Source organism: Bufo bufo, chromosome 4 (assembly GCF_905171765.1).
Source record: "Bufo bufo chromosome 4, aBufBuf1.1, whole genome shotgun sequence".
Lineage (NCBI taxonomy): Eukaryota > Metazoa > Chordata > Amphibia > Anura > Bufonidae > Bufo > Bufo bufo.
The window spans coordinates 440,416,010-440,439,005 of record NC_053392.1 but is presented as its reverse complement, the minus strand read 5'-3'; the positions used below and the strand labels follow the sequence as shown (position 1 = coordinate 440,439,005).

Here is a 22,996-nt window from a genome sequence, read left to right as displayed (position 1 = left end):
AAAACTCTTTTAAGTTTATTGGAGTGATAAAGACCCTATAGGGGTAGATACCTGGTGGCGGATGGAATATTCACCTCAATAAACTTATCCTTTTGAAGATGCCAGCAAACATTTCCTTCACTTTGGATATTGTTTAGGCTGGCTGGGGGACTGGGTGGTTAATCTAGGATCGGGATGCACAACCTGCGGCCCTCCAGCTGTTGCAAAACTACAATTCTCAGCATGCCTGGACAGCCTACAGCTATTAGGGCATACTGGGAGTTGTAGTTTTGCAACAGCTGGAGGGCCGCAGGTTGAGCATCCCTGATCTAGGACATGGAATGTCCATTTGTGAGTGTTGTCCAAACTACTGACTGTAAATAAACAAAGTTATCAACTAAATGAGTTGTTTAATGGGAAACCATTTGATGCAGTGCAGTGCACAATACTGTTCTGTTTTGCACACTGTATTGTGTGCTAAAATGCATACATTCATGCACACGAGGCTGAAAAATAAACAAGTAATATCTCCATTTTATGGTAACTCTAAAGTGGGCCCCCAAAATCAATTCCACTGGTGGGCCCTAGGCACCCCAATCCGACACTGCTTCCAGACACTGCATATGGGCTTTTCTGAATATTGTCCGGACCACTGTTTGGTCCTTTGACCAGCCTTTCACAGTTACCACCCTTACCACTAAGGATTGTACCACCTGGAACCCCTTTTGTTTCACTCTCCCTATTCTTTCGCCTTGGTTCCACTTCAGGAACCAAGTTGGGTTTGGTATCAGGGTTCTTAAAAGGAACAAATTTAAATTCCACCTTCTCTCTGAAAGCCTTCAGGTTTTTTTTTAACTTTTTTCACTGGGATAATCTGGTACCTATTCAAGTCTGGGGATTCTATCTTTTTAATGCCTGATAACAATTGTACACCTGGACCTTCCTCATCTTCTCCTCTGAAGCAGACTTGGACCTTTTTCCTTGTCCCGTTGGCAGGCTTCTTAAAGTGGAACCCCCACTTTCAGATTCTGATGACACCATAGATGACTGTACTGTTGAGGCTTTAAAAAAAACTCTCTTTCCCTTTTTTCCTGTCTGTCCCCCCTTCCAGACTTGACTCTCTCATGCAAAAAAAATCTATTGTCATAAAACCATTTCTCCAAAAATGAACCTTCCCTCCTCTATTCTAAAACAGCAATGTCTTCTTTAATTTTCTCCATCCTAGAGACTTAAGGCCCCTTCTTCCATTTATACACCCACCCCGCTTGCAGTTTAAGGTTGCAATACTCAAGACTCAGTTTCTTTAATTCTTTTGCCGTTTCCTCAAATAATTTTAAGTAATATGCAATCCTGAACACAAAAATGTCCGCTGACTATTTGGAATCTAAAGCTGCCCAATTAGTCTTTAACAGTGTTACGGATCCATTGATGACAGATTAGTAGTAATGTGGAACCACTGTGCCAAGTAACCGGTTTGACATTGGGCCAAACTCTAAGTCCCCTTTCACACGGGCGAGTATTCCGCGCGGGTGCAATGCATGAGGTGAACGCATTGCACCCGCACTGAATCTGGAGCCATTCATTTCTATGGGGCTGTGCACATGAGCGTTGATTTTCACGCATCACTTCTGCGTTGCGTGTAAATCACAGCATGCTCTATATTGTTGCGATTTCCACGCAACGCAGGCCCCATAGAAGTGAATGGTGCTGTGTGAAAATCGCAAGCATCCGCAAGCAAGTGCGGATGCGGTGGGATTTTCACGCACAGTTGCTAGGAGACAATCGGGATGGGGACCCGATCAGTTTATTTTCCCTTATAACATGGTTATAAGGGAAAATAATAGCATTCTGAATACAGAATGCATAGTACAGGGTGCGCCATTTATATGGATACACCTTAATAAAATGGGAATGGTTGGTGATATTAACTTCCTGTTTGTGGCACATTAGTATATGTGAGGGGGGAAGCTTTTCAAGATGGGTGGTGACCATGGCGGCCATTTTGAAGTCGGCCATTTTGAATCCAACTTTTGTTTTTTCAATAGGAAGAGGGTCATATGACCCATCAAACTTATTGGGAATTTCACAAGAAAAACAATGGTGTGCTTGGTTTTAACGTAACTTTATTCTTTCATGAGTTATTTACAAGTTTCTGACCACTTATAAAATGTGTTCAATGTGCTGCCCATTGTGTTGGATTGTCAATGTAACCCTCTTCTCCCACTCTTCACACACGGATAGTAACACCGCAGGAGAAATGCTAGCACAGGCTTCCAGTATCCGTCGTTTCAGGTGCTGCACCATTGATGGTATGGTGTGGTATATGGGGTACAAAGATAGTGGGGCCATTCTTCATCAATGGAAACCTCAAGGCCACTGGATATGCGAAATTGCTACATGATGATGTGTTTCCCTCTTTATGCACTGAAGCTGGCACGTTCCCTGAGTTTTTCTAGCAAGATGGTGCACCAGCACATTATTGGTGTCAGGTCCGAGCATTCCTAGATGAACAGTTTCCTGGAAAGTGGATTGGTCGTCGTGGGCCAGTTGAATGGACCCCAAGGTCTCCCGATCTGACTCCCTTAGACTTTTATCTTTGGGGTCATCTGAAGGCAATTGTCTATGCTGTGAAGATACGAGATGTGCAGCACCTGAAACTACGGCTACTGGAAGCCTGTGCTAGCATTTCTCCTGCGGTGTTGCTATCAGTGTGTGAAGAGTGGGAGAAGAGGGTTGCATTGACAATCCAACACAATGGGCAGCACATTGAACACATTTTATAAGTGGTCAGAAACTTGTAAATAACTCATGAAAGAATAAAGTTAAAACCAAGCATACCATTGTTTTTCTTGTGAAATTCCCAATAAGTTTGATGTGTCACATGACCCTCTTCCTATTGAAAAAACAAAAGTTGGATTCAAAATGCCGACTTCAAAATGGCCGCCATAGTCACCACCCATCTTAAAAAGTTTCCCCCCTCACATATACAAATGTGCCACAAACAGGAAGTTTATATCACCAACCATTCCCATTTTATTAAGGTGTATCCATATAAATGGCCCACCCTGTACAATAGTGCTGGAGGGGTTAAAAAAAAAATTAAACTCACCTTAATCCACTTGCTTGCGCAGCCCGGCTTCTCTTCTGTCTCCTTCTTTGCTGAGTGCAGGAAAAGGACCTGTGGTGACGTCACTCCGGTCATCACAGGATCCATCACATGATCCATCACCATGGTAAAAGATCATGTGATGGACCCTGTGATGACTGGAGTGACGTCACCACAGGTCCTTTTCCTGCACACAGCAAAAAAGAAGACAGAAGAGATGCCGGGCTGTGCAAGCAAGTGGATTAAGGTGAGTTGAATTTTTAATTTTATTTTTTTAACCCTTCCAGCGCTATTTTACTATGTATTCTGTATTCAGAATGCTATTATTTTCCCTTATAACCATGTTATAAGGGAAAATAATACAATCTACAGAACACCGATCCCAAGCCCGAACTTCTGTGAAGAAGTTCGGGTTTGGGTATCAAACATGCGCGATTTTTCTCACGCGACTGCAAAACGCATTACAATGTTTTGCACTCGCGTGGAAAAATCGTGCATATTCCCGCAACGCACCCGCACCTTTTCCCGCAACGCCTGTGTGAAAGAGGCCTAAGGGTGTTATTCTGGAGCCTCCCTGGTATTCACCCTTTAAGCCCTATACAGGGATGTGGACTTCACTGTGAGTTAGCGACCAGACTGCTACCTCCCGTGATGGTTCAGGTCTGCTCGGCTGTTGACCTGCTGAATCAGGAACACAGACAGGATCAGGGAACACACAAGCACAGTCTGAACAGGAACCAAGACGAACACAGCACTCTGGAACAAGAGGAGGATAACACAGTCAGACCACAGCAGGAACTCAGGCAGGGACAGGTCAAACATGACAACAGACACAGACCAGACAGGCAAGGACTGGACAGAGAACAGAGGAAGAGAACTACAGACTCAGATACAGGAACAATTGCTGGGAACTACTGATGTTGCTCAGCCAAGGGGTAGGATACACGGACAGAACATATAGCTGAGCTGATTAGCCCAAAGCACCCACAGGTGCACACAAACAGACAAAGGGATTAGCCCCTTCCCGATCTCCGCTGTACATGTCTGGCGCAATGACTTCCCGACAGCTGCCTTAAATGTACGGCGCTCTGATCGGCGGGTGCAGAAACTGCACCCGCTCAATCAGCGGCAGGGGTCCAGCTGTTACTGACAGCCGAGCCCCTGCTGTATCCACCAGTATCAGTGAAAACACAGATGCCGGCACATTAAACCCTCTTATGCCGCAGTCAACACTGACCGCAGCATGCACAGAGTTTCCCTCTCTGACCCCATCGGGTCTTCGAGCTGCGGTGACTGGGGCCCAATGGCTGGTATAGCAGCCCAGTGCCTTCCACAGGCATCGGAGCCTGCCTGCTTTGGAAGCCTATGAGACCCAGCCCTCTGGCTGGGTCTCGTAGGCACTCTGTTGGTGTATAACACTGACAGGCAATGGATTAAAATACACAATGTATTGTAATGCATTGCAGAGGGGATCAGACTCCCAAAAGTTAATGTCCCAGAGTGAGACAAAAAAAAAAGAAGTTAAAAAGTTATAAAAAAGTTTTGTTTTTTAAATAATAAATCAAGCAAAAAAGAAAAAAGCGCCCTTTCCCCTCATCAAGCCATATACAATAAAAAAATAAATATACACATATTAGGTATCGCTGCAGCCGTAATAACCGGCTCTATAATTATATCACATGATCTACACTGTCATATGAATGCCATAAAAAAGCCATTTTTTATCACCTTGCCTTAAAAAAAGTCAAAGCCTTGCCCTACAAAAAGCGTAATAGCGAGCAATCAAGAAGCAGTATGTCAACTCATCCTGCCAAAAATGAGTCCCCACAAAAGACAATCGGCAGAAAAATCTAAATAATATGGCTCTAAGAAAAACAGGATTTTTTTTCAATAATGCTTTGTGTAAAAGTGGCAAAACATAAGAAAATAAAATAAAATTGGTATCTCTGTAATCATACTGACCAGCAGAATAAAGGTAACATCATTTTTCCACACAGTGTTCACCACAATAACAAAACCCAAAAAGTAATGGCAGAGTTGCCTTCTTCTCTTTATCCTGCTTCCCAAAATCTAAATAAAAAGCAACTAAAAGTGTTTTTATTAGATCTTCTCAGTGCACATTCCCATATCCCCGCTTGCAGCGTTTTTGTGTCCGGCCCCAAAACGCAACTGGACTGATATATACTGATGCATCCTGTTATGCCTCCATTATCAATGAATGAGGACACAATTGATCAGTTTAATTCAGGCTTTGAGATCCTCTGCTGGATCTCAAAACCTGAATTAAGAACACAGATATGAAAGTAGCCTGAGAGGGTTGTGTAGAGGGGGTGTTTCAAATTTTACAGCGTGATGTCTGAGGATTGGACTAAGCCCCAGAGTGGAGAACAAAGTATTAGTCTGACTGCTGGTGCCCCCACTGATCACAAGAATCGGGGCCCATGCTTCTTGTTTGAATGAAGCGGCAGTCACACATGCATGTTTGTTGCTCCATTGAACTTTATGGGATTGCTGGAGATAGCTGAATACAAGCACTCGCCTAGAGATGAATGGAGTGGCAGCATGCATGCATGACTGTTACTCTATTGAAATTGGGAAGCATGCTCTCCCATTCTCATAATTGGCAGACACTTATATGCGATCCTGTGGATAGGGGATACGTTGTCTTAATGGGTCAACCCCTCTAAATTTCACTCTTTGTCTATGAAGATCAATCAAAGTCCATTTAAAATATAGTGTAGTGAAGAGGTAGGGCCTCACCAAACTGCTCTACAATAGATGGTAATGAAGTGATTTTGCCTACGATATGCCATCATGGCTGAGCAGCCTGACAAGAATGCTCACCAAGGTGTAGTATTTGCAAGTGCTGGAGTGTGGTGTGTAGTGAGGCCCCATCTCTTCACCCCCCTAGCCAGCTCTGGAAATGCTACTTGCGGCCATTGCAAATCATTCCTGCAGAACTCTTTTAACCTTTAATTTATTTGTGGAATGATTCAAAGTTATTTTAGATGGGTTTTCTGATATTGATGACACCTGGTATCCCCACCAATCTGCAGTTTGGAGAGGGCACTGTGCTCTGGTGAGCGCCGCAGCCTCTTCCTAGGCCCATGGCATCACATTCATTGGCCATGTGGCCTAGCCGCAGCTCAGTCAGATTCAAGTGAATAGGGCTGAGCTGCAGTACCAAGCACAGCCACTATCCAATGGCTTCCTCAAACAGCTAAATGGTGGCGGTCCCAGGTGTCAGACCCCCAGCCAATCTGATATTGATGACCTATACTGAGGATTGAACATCAATATTAGAATCTCAGAAAATACCTTTAGGCATGTTAAAAATTTCTTATGAACATATTATTCAGCAGCGAGGCATTTTAATTTTTACAATTAAAGCTAAGTATATTATAAGGATACAGAGGTTACCCAGTCATGTATGAATATCACGCTTTATTTACCCAAAGGAATGACTCTGATGATAGACCACCTTTATATGCATCTTAGTCACGTGATCTTGACAGGTTGGTGATGGCCTTTTGGCAGATGCATTTTAATTAGAAAATTCCAAGAACAAAAAGATTCAGTTCAAAGCAGAAGGACAGAGACAGGACAGAGATTAGGTGCTAAAGGTCTTTCACCTTTAGCTGCTTCAGTAAAATATTTACAGCTTGAAATGGGTTACTGGGTTCTAAATGAAACAACTTCCTTGATTCTGGTAAGTGAAAGCAATAACGTATTTTTTTTGTTAAATTACTTTTTTAAATTTATTTTGTTGTAGAGACAGATTGTTAGTTATTTCTGTAATTACCATGTATATGGCAGATTTGCCTTCAAAATTTACATATATTCATATCTTAGCATACCTCCATTATTTATTACAGTTAAACTTGTGAAAGAAATCGTATTGTTTATAGTGACAAGAAATCTAAATAACTGCTTTGTGAAATTTATTATGTACCTTTTTTATGTTGGAAACTGCTGTCAAGTTTATTGGCTTCTTCAAGCAACAAATCATTTCAGCATTAAGTGGCTGCTACTGAATTAAGACACCCAAGCAAACTTATATTTCATACTGTGGATAAAAATGATCTTACTGTTCTGTATGCAAGAGTTTGTCTTCTTACATGAGAAGTCGCAGATTATCATAGGTTCCAAAGTTAGTCTTTTAAACAGATTCCAGTGTATTGTATGGTCATGGTAGTGTACATGATTGAATGCTCTGTCAAACCTCATTAAAAAACTTCCCTTTCCCCTCTGATACTGCTGAGGCTGTTATTCATGGAACTACAAGCAGCACCGATCTACTTAGACCATTTCTGCATAATAAGCATAAATCTTTATTTAATAACTCACTGGCTTTTTTAATTTTTATATTCATTAATTTCCTCCATTCTCATTAGGTGGTAATGCCATGGAAAATACTAGTAAATTCTTTTGTAATTTTAATGGCCAGCAAAAATGTAAGATACTCTCCATTATTAATATTTATTCGATACTAGTAGCATACCAAGGACTTGTGAAAGGGGTTGACGTGTGTCACAAGAACAAGTGACTAAAATTTGTATTCATGAATAAAATAAAGTTATATAATGACCAAGTAGCCTTACCACACAAATTAAATTACAAGGGGTTGTTCAGTGTTATGTAACTAAAGTGTATTCATTGCATAATGAAAAGTTGTGCAACTTTCTAATAAACTATATTTTGTTTTGGTTATTCAGCATTTTCAATATCGGCTTGTCATGTATGTATAGAAACATTCTTGTTTACGTCCAGAGGTTAACCATTTTACCCGACCGCCCAACATAAATTTACGTTGGAGTCAGGCTATTTCATACAGCAGACACCTGGCAACAATGTCTGCGACTGGCGATAATACTGATCGTGGACTTTTAACCCTCCGTAGGAACATAGTAAAGTTCTCATTTAATCCAATGCTAATGCATTGGAGTCTACAAGACAAGCAATCTGATAATTGCCTATAAGAACTATAAAAAAGTGTAAAAAAAAAGTGTAAAAAATATAAATAAATCTAAAAATTATAATCAACCCCCTTTCCCCAAAATGTAAATAAAATATTTAAACAATAAAATACACATCATGGGCATAGGCGCATTTGAAAACGCCCGTACTATTAAAATATTTTTCCCATACAGAGAACGGCTGATTTGCTGTTTTTTTTTGGTTGCTTAACTTCCCACAAAAAATTCAGTTATCAAAAAGTCGTACATTGTATCATTAAAAAGTACAGATCACCCTGCAAAAAATGAGCCCTCGCTCGGCTTCATACACAAAACTGCAAAAAAGTTAGAGGGGTCAGAATATGATGACGAAAAGAAAAAAAATCCAAAGTTTTTATTTTTTTCAGTATTAAAACGCCAGAAAAACTTTAGATATGTGGAATCCCCATAATCATACTGACCTGGAGAATAAAAGTAACAGGTCAGTTTTACTGGGAAATTATGTAAAAAAAACCCACATAAAACGGTGGCGGAATGGTGTTTTTTTTTAGAATTCCACCCCAGTTGGATTTTTTTAACGCTTCCCACAATATATGGTGCCATTAAAAAGTGCATCTTTTCCTGGAAAAAACAATCCCTCATACGGCTATGTGAATGAAAAAAATTATGGCTTTGGGAGGGCTGGAAGTAAAAATATAAAAAATTGGAAAATTTTCCTGTCATTAAAAGGCTAAAATCCACTCTATTATGTCGAGCTAAGGCCTCTTGCACACGAAAGTTTTTTTTTTGCGTTTATGTTCCGCTTTTTGCATTCCGTATACGGACCGTATACGGAACCATTCATTTGAATGAATCCACAAAAAAAACTGAAGGTATCCGTATGCCTTCCGTTTCCATATTTCTGTTTTTCTGTTCCGTTGAAAGATAGAACATGTCCTATTATTGTCCGCATAACGGACAAGGATAGTACTGTTCTATCAGGGGCCAGCTGTTCCGTTCCGCAAAAAATGGAATGCACACGGACATCATTCGTATTTTTTGCGGATCTGTTTTTTGTGGACTGCAAAATACTGAAAAAGCCGTACGGTCGTGCAAGAGGCCTAAGACAAATGCATTGCTTGTTATAACAGAGCTCTGACATGAGCTATACATACATACACTTGTGCCATTTCGACATGATCAGTACATGATCAGCCTTCGAATGTACAAAACAAATGTTTCATTATATTTGATACTTTAGACAGAACTCTATGACTCTGGCCATCCTACCGTGTACCCATACAACAATCATATCACAAAGGGCATCTGAACAACCATCAGGCACCCCCAATATTAGGGCGTGCCCGAAGGAAAGAAAGGGTGTGCCCTCCTATCACTGACTTGGTCCTAAGGAGCATCGGTAGGAAGATGGTGTATAATTACTGCCAGAGCCATTACCACTCCTGCTCCCATCCCACGCTCCTGCCCTGCAGAGCTTGCAGCAAAGTTATATGTGTGAATACTGTTTTCATGTTTTTAAATGTACACCCCCGACCTAAAAGCCTAGTAGAGGGCCAAACACAGTACAAAACTAGCCTAAGGGCTCATTCACATCCCTGCCACACTGCTACTATTCATTTCAGTTTATCCGCTCCATTATAGGAGCAGAACCACGAAAATGACGGAGGTGCCCGATCTGTTAGATAACGGACAGCAATGGTTCCCGATATACCCCATTGAGCTCCATCAAGTTTCTGTCATAGTGTCCATCATTTTATTGGACAAAATAGCAGATCACGCTGCGCTATTTTTGTCCTCCTTTTTTAGTGGAATCTGCTTTGGAGATTCCTAATGCAGATGTGGACACATCCCAGGAAGCTTTGTTCAAAACACAAATGGGCCCTTCTCCTAGTGCAGGTTCCCCCTAAACTAGGCAGGCTTGGCAGCTGATGACAGTGAGCTATTGACTGGTCCTCAGCTGTAATATCATGGGTTCTTTAAAGGGCTTCTGTCACCCCACTAAACTGTTTATTTTTTTTTTGGTTAGTTATAATCCCTATACTGCGATTTATGCATACCTACTATAATTAATCATTTCGGTTCAGCAGATTATGTTAAAAACGTACTTTTAAAATATGCAAATTACCTGGCTACCAGCAAGTAGGGCAGCTACTTGCTGGTAGCAGCCGCATCCTCCTATCCTAAAGACGCCCCCTCCGCATGTTGATTGACAGGGCCAACAGACGGGATCGTCGTCTGGCTGGTCCTGTCTGCTATCAAGATCTCGCGCCTGCGCCGTAACGGTATTCAGTCGGCACAGGCGCACTTAGAGGCGGACGCTCGCTCGGCCGCTCCATCCTCAATGCGCCTGCGCCGATGATGTCATCAAGTACACCCGGAAGAGAAGACGCCCCGGCATCGCTGGAAGGAGGTGGAGAGTGTTGTGACGTCGCTGGATGCTCGAATCAGGTAAGTATGTACGTAATAAGCATGCTGCCACAAAAACCACCAACGAAATGGGAATAAATAATTTTATAAAAATGACAGTTATTAACACTATACCACCAACGATTATTAATAATAAATCTCTTCCGGGTGTACTTGATGACGTCATCGGCGCAGGCGCATTGAGGATGGAGCGGCCGAGCGAGCGTCCTCCTCTCAGTGCGCCTGCGCTGACTGAATACCGTTACGGCGCAGGCGCGAGATCTTGATAGCAGACAGGACCAGCCAGTGGACGATCCCGTCCGTTGGCCCTGTCAATCAACATGTGGAGGGGGCGTCTAGGATAGGAGGATGCGGCTGCTACCAGCAAGTAACCGCCCTACTTGCTGGTAGCAAGGTAATTTGCATATTTTAAAAGTACGTTTTTAACATAATCTGCTGAACCGAAATGATTAATTACAGTATGTATGCAAAAATCGCAGTATAGTGATTAAAACTAACCAAAAAAAAAACTAAAACTGTTTAGTGGGGTGACAGAAGCCCTTTAACTACAATAATTCAGTGAGTATCTTGTCATTTACATTATTACTAGTTCAATTAATATATTTGTTTAATATTCAATAATTCCATAATTATATGTTGAATGGGAATAGTTAGATTTTTAATAACTGCAATAGTTCTTCTGCATCAGTGAAGATAGAAATTAATTTTAAATATTTAGGCAAACAGTACACTATCCAGCATCTTTTGTCAGCATTAAAGGGGTTTTCCAGGATTAGATAAAAACAATCAGTCCACCCCCCCCCCCCCCCAAAAAAAAACAGCATCACATTCCATGGGCTGTGTCTGATATTGTAGTCCCTTTAACCTTACAAAACCATAAATTAAACTGTGTGATTTTTACATTGTCATGGACTATCTTAGCATTATAGAAATCAAAGAAAATAATGATCTTGATAAAAATTATATTCTGTTGCAGGTAACATGGCTGGGATTAAATGCATATTTATTCATTGATACCTTTATCTGGTATGATAAAGCTGAATCATACTACTATACACGGGTGATACTAGGGGTAAGTATGAGGCAATTTTATGTAATGTTTAACCCTTTCATTACTGGGAGTGTTTGGGCCCTCATAACCAAAACAAACGTTCACCTTTTGGAATGTTGCATTATAAAGTTGCATGTTTCTGTTTCTCAGTTTCAAAAATGTATAAATCATATATATATATATCCATGAGAAAACTGTGGCAGCACTCCCTTGGAAGCTGTATAAGATGTAGGGTGCCCGCGGTGGTCCCTCGATTCAGGACGGAAGACAACAAAGAAAGTTCGCAGCACTCCTTGAAAGATAAAATGTGCTCTTTTATTCACACATATCAAGTGACAACGTTTCGGTTCTCTCACAGAACCTTTCTCAAGTCAGGTGAGAAAGGTTCTGTGAGAGGACTGAAACGTTGTCACTTGATATGTGTGAATAAAAGAGCACATTTTATCTTTCAAGGAGTGCTGCGAACTTTCTTTGTTTTATATATATATATATATATATATATATGTCAAAGCGGCTGGGCAGCACTGCAAACAATAGTAGAACAAAGTAGAAAAAGGGGTGCCAGTGGCTGTGGCGGTGATCCTCCCGTCAAACCATAAATGAAAAAGGAAATTCCACGGCACTTCCCAAAAATAGATACGTGTTTATTTCACCAGAATTTCCTTTTTCTATATATATATATATATATAGAGAGAGAGAGAGAGAGAGAGAGAGAGAAGAAAAAAGGCAGCACTCCAAATAGTGATGAAATAGTGGATGGTTTATTCACCCATCTAGCAGCAACGTTTCAGCTCTCTCATTGGAGCCTTTGTCTAGCTGAGTAACATGTGCATTGTGGCATACATAAATAGTGCAAGCAATTTACAAAATCACAAATCCATAATTAAGTAATAAAGTGCAAATGCATCAAAATATAATCAATTTTAAAAAACACAATTCATCTGTGACCATGATCGTACCTATAATAATTATGAACATCATCAAATAAAGTGCATAACGTGATCTACTGAATAGTAATATCAATGTGAATACATGATTATCAATAAATATATAATAAGTGCACAGTGGATATCAATAACACAGTGATTAAAACCTTAAAAAGCTTCGGATAGGTCACATTGAATCGTGGAGACATAGTGAAGTCTGCTTGGTGTCCGGAGGAGCGGTCTGCACATGTGCCGCTACACGTGCTCTCGCGAGACATGTGACTATGTAAGAAGATGTGGGAACCACAGTAAAGATGGCCGCTGATTAACTTTCATACAGGGCGCATGCTCGTGCCCACACAGGCCGGCAAGTTCCTTGTACAGATTCACAAAGACACACTAAATGTGTGCAACGCTCCACAGTGTAAGCAGACAAAGGGTGATCCGCAAACGGAAAACCAGCGGGCAACCACCAGTTTCCGTGCCGAAATGTCTGTACCAGGGTGGTACCACGGAGTGTCGAACTGTACATACCTCACTGCCCAGACCTGTCAGCATATCCGCTCCATGTCATAATCCCACAATAATAGGGATGGGCATCAGGGTGTCACAGTGATGTGACCCCGGATCCCTCCCCATGTCAGGGAAAGTCACGGATAAACTGGATCGGAGCAATACATAATATGCTATTTCATTTATAAATGAACCAACCCGTCACGAGTCCGTGTCACCCAAGCCCCATAGGGGGCAAGGGAGGCACAGAGTCAGAGACAGGGGTGTCCATAATCATAGTTTAATAAAAGTGGTATCCCAACATTACAAATATACTGCGCTCTACTGTAATAACGGATCGCCTGCATGGTCCCTCCAGTCTTCACCAAACATGACCAATCCTGACAATTGAATCAATAGTTGTTGTCCTGAAAAAAAGGGAACACAATAAGACATATAGCACATGTTGTTTTCCACACGAAAAGGCACAGGTAAAAAACACATGCATGACTGGTGACTAAATGACCCTAAACTCTACATTTAGACAGTGGCATCGCCAGGGGGGTCCAGAGGGGGCCACGGCCCCCCCTACATCATGCTGTGCCCCCCCATGTGCCCCCCCAACTAAAATGCCCCCCCCCCAAGTGAGCCGCCGCCGCCGGGCACAGGGAGATGAGCGCTTCCATTGCGCTCATCTCCATTGTAACCTGCCTGTGCCAGCGGAGGTGCAGGGGAGGGAGAGGCGTGTCCCTTCCCCTTCCTCTGATAGGCTGCAGGCACTAGGCTGGCAGCCTATCAGAGGCCGGCGCAGGCGGAGCGATGACGTCATCGCGCCGCCTGAGCCTTACAGTGCGGGACACAGGAAGAGTCTGCATCGCATCGCTGACACTGAGGTAAGTAATAGTATAAGTGTTTTTTTTTTTTTTGTTTTTTTACAGTAGTGTTACTGGCACATTGGGGGGGGCTTATTACAATGGGGGGGGACTTAATACTGGCACATGATGGGGGGGACTTAAAACTGGCACATGATGATGGGGGGACTTAATACTGGCACATGATGATGGGGGGGACTTAACACTGGCACATGATGATGGGGGGACTTAATACTGGCACATGATGATGGGGGGGACTTAATACTGGCACATGATGATGGGGGGACTTAATACTGGCACATGATGGGGGGGACTTAATACTGGCACATGATGATGGGGGGACTTAATACTGGCACATGATGGGGGGGACTTAATACTGGCACATGATGATGGGGGGGACTTAATACTGGCACATGATGGGGGGCTTAATACTGGCACATGATGGGGGGCTTAATACTGGCACAATGGGGGGCTTAATACTGGCACATGATGGGGGGGCTTAATACTGGAACATGGGGGGGCTTAAAACTGAAACATGGGGGGGCTTAATACTGGCACATAATGGGGGGCTTAATACTGGCACGTAATGGGGGGCTTATTACTGGCACGTAATGGGGGGGCTTATTACTAGCACGTAATGGGGGGGCTTATTACTGGCACGTGATGGGGGGCTTATTACTTGCAGTCATCTATGGGGGGCACTAAGAAGGGGTATTTTATACTTGCAAATTATGGGGGATACTGAGGGCATCTACTGGGGCACGATATATGGGGCATTTTATACTGGTACATTATGGGGGCACTAGCAGGGAGGGGGGAAAGGAGCACTATGGAGGCATTTACTGGGGCACTATATAGGGGTATTTTATACTGGCACATTATGGGGGACATTAGCTCAACTGGGGGCATAAGGGGGTATGTTTTGCACATTATAAGGAGAATTATTTCTACTGGGGGGCATTATGGTGGGTTTTATTACTCCCCCATGGCATGACCCCCTAGTAGCAGCACCAGCCTCTCTCTGCTCTACTATTCCTCTGCCCCTTCTCCAAATCCTTATTATGAAATCTTTCTCATTAGGATAAAACACAACATCAGCTCCGCCGAGCCCCCGGTCAAAGTGTTGAAGTGGCGTCCGAGATCCCCAAGGGCCAAGCCAAGTAACTGTAAGTGTTCATGTGAAATATGTTTATTTTATATATGTACACTCCTGTGAGAGGCGGGGAGGGAGATCTGTGGATGACACTGTTATGGAGGGGGAAATGGGGATGACACTGTCATGGGGTGGATCTGTGGATGACACATATAGCATAAGATGCTATATATACGGTATGTGGCATCCACAGATCCCCCCCATAGCAGTGTCATCCACAGATCCCCCTCTCTATAAAAGTGTCATCCACAGACAGCTGGATTTTTCTTCCCTGTTGCAGTTTTAGGTATTGGGTAAAGTATTGCAGCATTTCTAAGTGTACTTGTGTAAATGTATCGTTGTTATAGCTGCCCCCCCCCTACTTTTGTCCTGGCCCCCAGTGTGCCCCCCCAAAATTTGAAAGCTAGAGACACCACTGCATTTAGACCCTGTGGCTTCAGAGTTTCTAATGTGTAAATCCCAAAAAGTTCTCTTCTCTTTAATAATTTAGTCCTATCATCACCTCGTCTTAGAGAAGGTATCTGTTCTAAGATTCTGAACCGTAAATCCGTTTCTGAATGTTTGGCCTCAGTGAAGTGTTTTGATACTGGGAGATCCATTTTTTCTTCCTAATGGAATATCTATGTTGGTTGAGTCCCAAGTAGTTTCACCTATACATAAAAGGTGACAAGGACAAGTCAATAAATAAATAACATAGGACGAGTCACATGTTAGATATTGTTTCATTTTGATCATTTTGCCCGAAGCGGGGTGAATAAACAAATCGCCCCGTAACATAAGGGCACAGTTAACGCAGTTGTAACATGGGAAACAACCCTTCCAGGTGGATCCAAAATATGTTTCACAAGTTCCCTTAGCTGAACCTATATCAGAATTGACAAGTCTGTCACCCAAATTACGATTTCTCCTATATGAACATAAAGGCAAGGATTTGAATTCTTCAACATTTTCAAAATTACTCATCAATATTTTCCAGTGTTTTTTCAAAATAGCTGAAATGTTGTCACTATTGGTACTAAAGTTAACCTACAAAAGGCCACCTGTCAACTAGACAGCTACAATTGCCACTTGTAAAACATCCAGGGTAAACCAAAACGAACAAGTGGAAATGATGTATCAAAATATTATTTTATTATAAAATATAAAAAATGGAAAAACTACAAGATGACATGCAAAGATACGGAAAAAGCACAGGGTCAATGACACCACAGTCACAATGAGTCTGTGAAATATGGCACACAGAAGGTACAATCCGTAAAAAATAATGATAACAGCTCATGGAGAACCAGGATGGCCGGACGCAAAGGTCGCCGCAGTGAGGCTATGCACAAAAGGTGCAAATGACCATGACTGATGATCCATGAGCTATCTCACACTGACAAAATGCATAAATATCTGAACCAACCAAAAAAATGGGTGTTCAAAAATGAGAGGCAATGTCACGGTCAGAATAAAGAAGGTAACAATATGCACAGAAGATATATGAGGGACTCACTATGGATATAAGCAGAGATCCCTATAGGCAGTGTGGAGCGATGCTAGTGACGGGACGTACCTGAGGACATGGTGATGTCAGACCCTGAGCGCGAGACCTCGACGCGCGTTTCACCTCAACCCATTTTCTTGGTTGGTTCAGATATTTATGCATTTTGTCAGTGTGAGATAGCTCATGGATCATCAGTCATGGTCATTTGCACCTTTTGTGCATAGCCTCACTACGGCGACCTTTGCGTCCGGCCATCCTGGTTCTCCATGAGCTGTTATCATTATTTTTTACGGATTGCATCTTCTGTGTGCCATATTTCACAGACTCATTGTGACTGTGGTGTCATTGACCCTGTGCTTTTTCCGTATCTTTGCATGTCATCTTGTTGTTTTTCCATTTTTTATATTTTATAATAAAATAATATTTTGATACATCATTTCCACTTGTTCGTTTTGGTTTACTATTGGTACTAAACTCTGACACAAACGGGATCTGGGCCTTTGAGCGTGTGGTGTCACCCAGCTCTTTTCTAATAGCATCACTGGCAAGGGGCTTGATTCTACCTAAGTGTTCTTGAATCAATTTTTTGGGGTATCCCAGTGTCCGGAATTTGCAACCCATTTCTTGTAACCTAGTGTCTATTAAAGTTGGATCTTGAACAATCTTCTTGACCCTGAGTAGTTGACTAAATGGAAGTGATCTAATCATGGGTGTAGGGTGATGACTCTCAAAACGTAATAATGTGTTTTTATCTGTGCGTTTCACATACAAGTCAGTAACTAACCTGTCCTGGCATATGCTGACCTGAGTGTCCAGAAACTGTATGGTCCCCTCAAAATGCGTCAAAGTAAATTTGACACTGGGATCAATGGTATTCAAAAACTGGTGAAACGCCATGAGGGTCCTCTGTGGCACCGACCCAAATCAGGAAAATGTCGTCGATGTATCGCCACCACCCCAGCACATGGCTGAAGTGGTGGCTCACATAGATGACAGACTCCTCAAGATGTGTCATGTAAAGATTTGCGTAGGTCGGTGCCACATTGGACCCCATCGCGGTGCCACGTAATTGCAAAAAGAAATCATCTTGAAACAAGAAATAATTGCGAGTGAGTATAAACCTCAACAAAGCAATCAAAAATTGTTGACAATCAGTGCTGTATTGTGTCTTCTGTAGGTTTTCCTGAATGACCTGTATGCCCAATTCATGTTCTATAGATGTGTATAAGCTTACCACGTCAAAAGAAGCTAGTAAGGACCCTGAGGGAATGTGTAGGTTCTCAATCTTAGTCCAAAAATCATTGGTATCTCTAATGTAGGATCTGGCTGATAAAAACACATTATTACGTTTTGAGAGTCATCACCCATGATTAGATCACTTCCATTTAGTCAACTGCTCAGGGTCAAGAATATTGTTCAAGATCCAACTTTGGTAGACACTAGGTTACAAGAAATGGGTTCTAAATTCCGGACACGTAGATACCCCAAAAAATTGATTCAAGAACACTTAGGTAGAATCAAGCCCCTTTGCCAGTGATGCTATTAGAAAAGGGCTGGGTGACACCACACGCTTAAAGGCCCAGATCCCGTTTGTGTCAGAGTTTAGAAACCAATAGTGACAACATTTCAGCTATTTTGGAAAAACACTGGAAAATATTGACGAGTAATTTTGAGAATGTTGAAGAATTCAAATCCTTGCCTCTATGTTCATATAGAAGAAATCGTAATTTGGGTGACAGACTTGTCAAGTCTGATATAGGTTCAGCTAAGGGAACTGTGAAACATATTTTGGATCCACCCGGAAGGGTTGTTTCCCATGTTACAACTGCGTTAACTGTGCCCTTATGTTACGGGGCGATTCGTTTATTCACCCCGCTTCGGGCAAAATGATCAAAATCAAACAATATCTAACATGTGACTCGTCCCATGTTATTTATTTATTGACTTGTCCTTGTCACCTTTTATATATAGGTGAAACTACTTGGGACTTAAAAACCCGACTCAACCAACATAGATATTCCATTAGGAAGCAAAAAATGGATCTCCCAGTATCAAAGCACTTCACTGAGGCCAAACATTCAGAAAGGGATTTACGGTTCAGAATTTTAGAACAGATACCTTCTCTAAGACGAGGTGGTGATAGGACTAAATTATTAAAGAGAAGAGAACTTTTTTGGATTTACACATTAGAAACTCTGAAGCCACAGGGTCTAAATGTAGAGTTTAGGGTCATTTAGTCACCAGTCATGCATGTGTTTTTTACCTGTGCCTTTTCGTGTGGAAAACAACATGTGCTATATGTCTTATTGTGTTCCCTTTTTTTCAGGACAACAATTATTGATTCAATTGTCAGGATTGGTCATGTTTGGTGAAGACTGGAGGGACCATGCAGGCGATCCGTTATTACAGTAGAGAGCAGTATATTTGTAATGTTGGGATACCACTTTTATTAAACTATGATTATGGACACCCCTGTCTCTGACTCTGTGCCTCCCTTGCCCCCTATGGGGCTTGGGTGACACGGACTCGTGACGGGTTGGTTCATTTATAAATGAAATAGCATATTATGTATTGCTCCGATCCAGTTTATCCGTGACTTTCCCTGACATGGGGAGGGATCCGGGGTCACATCAATGTGACACCCTGATGCCCATCCCTATTATTGTGGGATTATGACATGGAGCGGATATGCTGACAGGTCTGGGCAGGGAGGTATGTACAGTTCGACACTCCGTGGTACCACCCTGGTACAGACATTTCGGCACGGAAACTGGTGGTTGCCCGCTGGCTTTCCGTTTGCGGATCACCCTTTGTCTGCTTACACTGTAGAGCGTTGAACACATTTAGTGTGTCTTTGTAAATCTGTACAAGGAACTTGGCGGCCTGTGTGGGCACGAGCATGCGCCCTGTATGAAAGCTAATCAGCGGCCATCTTTACAGTGGTTCCCACATCTTCTTACATAGTCACGTGTCTTGCGAGAACACGTGTAGCGGCGCATGCGCAGACCGCTCTTCCGGATGCCAAGCAGACTTCACTATGCCTCCACGATTCAAAGTGACCTATCCAAAGCTTTTTAACCACCTCAGCTCCCCTAGCTTAAACACCCTTAATGACCAGACCACTTTATACAATTCTGCACTACACTACTTTCACGGTTTATTGCTCGGTCATACAACTTACCACCCAAAAGAATTTTACCTCCTTTTCTTCTCACTAATAGAGCTTTCATTTGGTGGTATTTCATTGCTGCTGACATTTTTACTTTTTTTGTTATTAATCAAAATTTACCGAAATTTTTGCAAAAAAATTACATTTTTTACTTTCAGTTGTAATTATTTATTTTTTTAACTACATTTCTATATACATTTTTCTCTAAATTTATAAAAAAAAATGTTTGGGTAAAAAAAAAATGGTTTCGGTAAAAGTTAGAGCGTTTACAAACTATGGTACAAAAATGTGAATTTCCGCATTTTGAAGCAGCTCTGACTTTCTGAGCACCTGTCATGTTTCCTGAGGTTCTACAATGGCCAGACAGTACAAACACCCCACAAATGACCCCATTTTGGAAAGTAGACACCCTAAGGTATTCACTGATGGGCATAGTGAGTTCATGGAAGTTTTTATTCTTTGTCACAAGTTAGCGGAAAATTATGATTTTTTTTTTTCCTTACAAAGTCTTATATTCCACTAACTTGTGACAAAAAATAAAAACTTCCATGCCCATCATGAAATACCTTGGGGTGTCTTCTTTCCAAAATGGGGTCACTTGTGGGGTAGTTATACTGCCCTGGCATTTTAGGGGCCCTAATGCGTGAGAAAAAATCTGGAATCCAAATGTGTAAAAAATGCCCTGTAAAATCCTAAAAGTACTCATTGGAATTTGGGCCCCTTTGCCCACCTAAGCTGCAAAAAAGTGTCACACATGTGGTGTCACCGTACTCAGAGGAAGTAGGGCAATGTGTTTTGGGGTGTATTTTTACATATACCCATGCTGGGTGAGAGAAATATCTCTCTAAAAGTCAACTTTTCCAATTTTTTTAAACAAAGTTGTCATTATAGAGAGATATTTCTCTCACCCAGCATGGGTATATGTAAAAAGACACCCCAAAACACATTGCTCTACTTCTCCTGAGTACAGCGATACCACATGTGTGACAAATTCCAATGAGTATCTTTTAGGAGGGCATTTGGATTCCAGACTTCTTCTCACGCTTTAGGGCCCCTAAAATGCCAGGGCAGTATAAATACCCCACATGTGACCCCATTTTGGAAAGAACACACCCCAAGGTATTCCGTGAGGGGCATGGCGAGTTCATAGAAGTTATTTTTTTTTTGGCACAAGTTAGAGGAAATTTTTTTTGTTTTTGTTTTTTCTCACAAAGTCTCCCTTTCCGCTAACTTGTGACAAAAAATAAAATTTTACATGAACTCGCCATGCCCCTCACAAAATACCTTGGGGTGTCGTCTTTCCAAAATGGGGTCACATGTGGGGTATTTATACTGCCCTGGCATTTTAGGGTGCTCTAAAGCGTGAGAAGAAGTCTGGAATATAAATGTCTAAAGATTTTTACGCATTTAGATTCCGTGAGGGGTATGGTGAGTTCATGTGAGATTTTATTTTTTGTCACAAGTGAGACTTTGTAACAAAAAAACAAAAACAAAAAAAAAAATCTATTCCGCAAACTTGTGCCAAAAAAAATGTCTGAATGGAGCCTTACGGGTGGGTGATCAATGACAGGGGGGTGATCAGGGAGTCTATATGGGGTGATCACCCTCCTGTAAGGCTCCATTCAGAGGTCCGTCTGTGTTTTGCGGATCCACGGATCCATGGAACAGATCCGCAAATCACATGCAGACGTCTGAATGGAGCCTTACAGGGGGTGATCAATGACAGGGGGGTGATCAGGGAGTCTATATGGGCTATATGTCATTGATCACCCCCCTGTAAGGCTCCATTCAGACGTCCGTATGTGTTTTGCGGATCCGATCCATGCATCCGTGGATCCGCAAAACACATACGGACCTCTGAATGGAGCCAGCCTTACAAGGGGGTGATCAATGACAAGGGGGTGATCAGGGAGTCTATATGGGGTGATCACCCCCCTGTAAGGCTCCATTCAGACGTCCGTATGTGTTTTGCGGATCCGATCCATGGATCCGTGGATCCGCAAAACACATACGGACCTCTGAATGGATCCAGCCTTACAGGGGGGGTGATCAATGACAGGGGGGTGATCAGGTAGTCTATATGGGCTATATGTCATTGATCACCCCCCTGTAAGGCTCCATTCAGACGTCCGTATGTTTTTTGCGGATCCATGGATCGGATCCGCAAAACACATACGGACGTCTGAATGGAGCCTTACAGGGGGGTGATCAATGACAGGGGGGTGATCAATGACATGGGGGTGATCAATGACAGGGGGGTGATCAGGGAGTCTAATATGGGGTGATCAGGGGTTAATAAGGGGTTAATAAGTGACAGGGGGGGGGGTGTAGTGTAGTGGTGTTTGGTGCTACTTATTACAGAGCTGCCTGTGTCCTCTGGTGGTCGATCCAAGCAAAAGGGACCACCAGAGGACCAGGTAGCAGGTATATTAGACGCTGTTATCAAAACAGCGTCTAATGTACCTTTTAGGGGTTAAAAAAATCGCATCTACAGCCTGCCAGCGAACGATCGCCGCTGGCAGGCTGCAGATCAGCTAGTTTACCTCCGGTTCCTGTGAACGTGCGCGCCTGTGTGTGCGCGTTCACAGGAAATCTCGCGTCTCGCGAGAGGATGCGCCGGCGCGTCCACTCAGAATAGAACATAAATCACGGAACAAAAGTTTAAACTGAGAAAATGTACCATTTTAAGGGAAAAATATGTTGAATCAGAATTTCATGGTGTCAACAAATCCCAAAAAAGTTGGGACAAGGCCATTTTCACCACTGTGTGGCATCTCCCCTTCTTCTTACAACACTCAACAGACGTCTGGGGACCGAGGAGACCAGTTTCTCAAGTTTAGAAATAGGAATGCTCTCCCATTCTTGTCTAATACAGGCCTCTAACTGTTCAATCGTCTTGGGCCTTCTTTGTTGCACCTTCCTCTTTATGATGCGCCAAATGTTCTCTATAGGTGAAAGATCTGGACTGCAGACTGGCCATTTCAATAGCCGGATCCTTCTCCTACACAGCCATGATGTTGTGATTGATGCAGAATGTGGTCTGGCATTATCTTGTTGAAAAATGCAGGGTCTTCCCTGAAAGAGATGACGTCTGGATGGGAGCATATGTTGTTCTAGAACCTGAATATATTTTTCTGCATTGATAGTGCCTTTCCAGACATGCAAGCTGCCCATGCCACACGCACTCATGCAACCCCATACCATCAGAGATGCAGTCTTCTGAACTGAGCGTTGATAACAACTTGGGTTGTCCTTGTCCTCTTTGGTCCGGATGACATGGGGTCCCAGATTTCCAAAAAGAACTTCGAATCGTGACTCGTCTGACCACAGAACAGTCTTCCATTTTGCCACACTCCATTTTAAATGATCCCTGGCCCAGT

At 42.5% G+C, this 22,996-nt stretch overlaps 1 protein-coding gene across 1 annotated transcript in view; it reads left to right on the top strand.

The window, feature by feature from the left end:
• Positions 1–6,752: 6,752 nt before the first annotated feature.
• NOX3 (NADPH oxidase 3) overlaps positions 6,753–22,996 on the top strand; it is a 123,118-nt gene continuing 106,874 nt past the window's right edge. Inside the window, exons 1-2 of the mRNA XM_040427287.1 lie at positions 6,753–6,794; positions 11,444–11,539. Of these exons, the coding sequence (XP_040283221.1) occupies positions 6,753–6,794; positions 11,444–11,539 (138 nt within the window). The remainder of the gene's footprint in view (positions 6,795–11,443; positions 11,540–22,996) is intronic.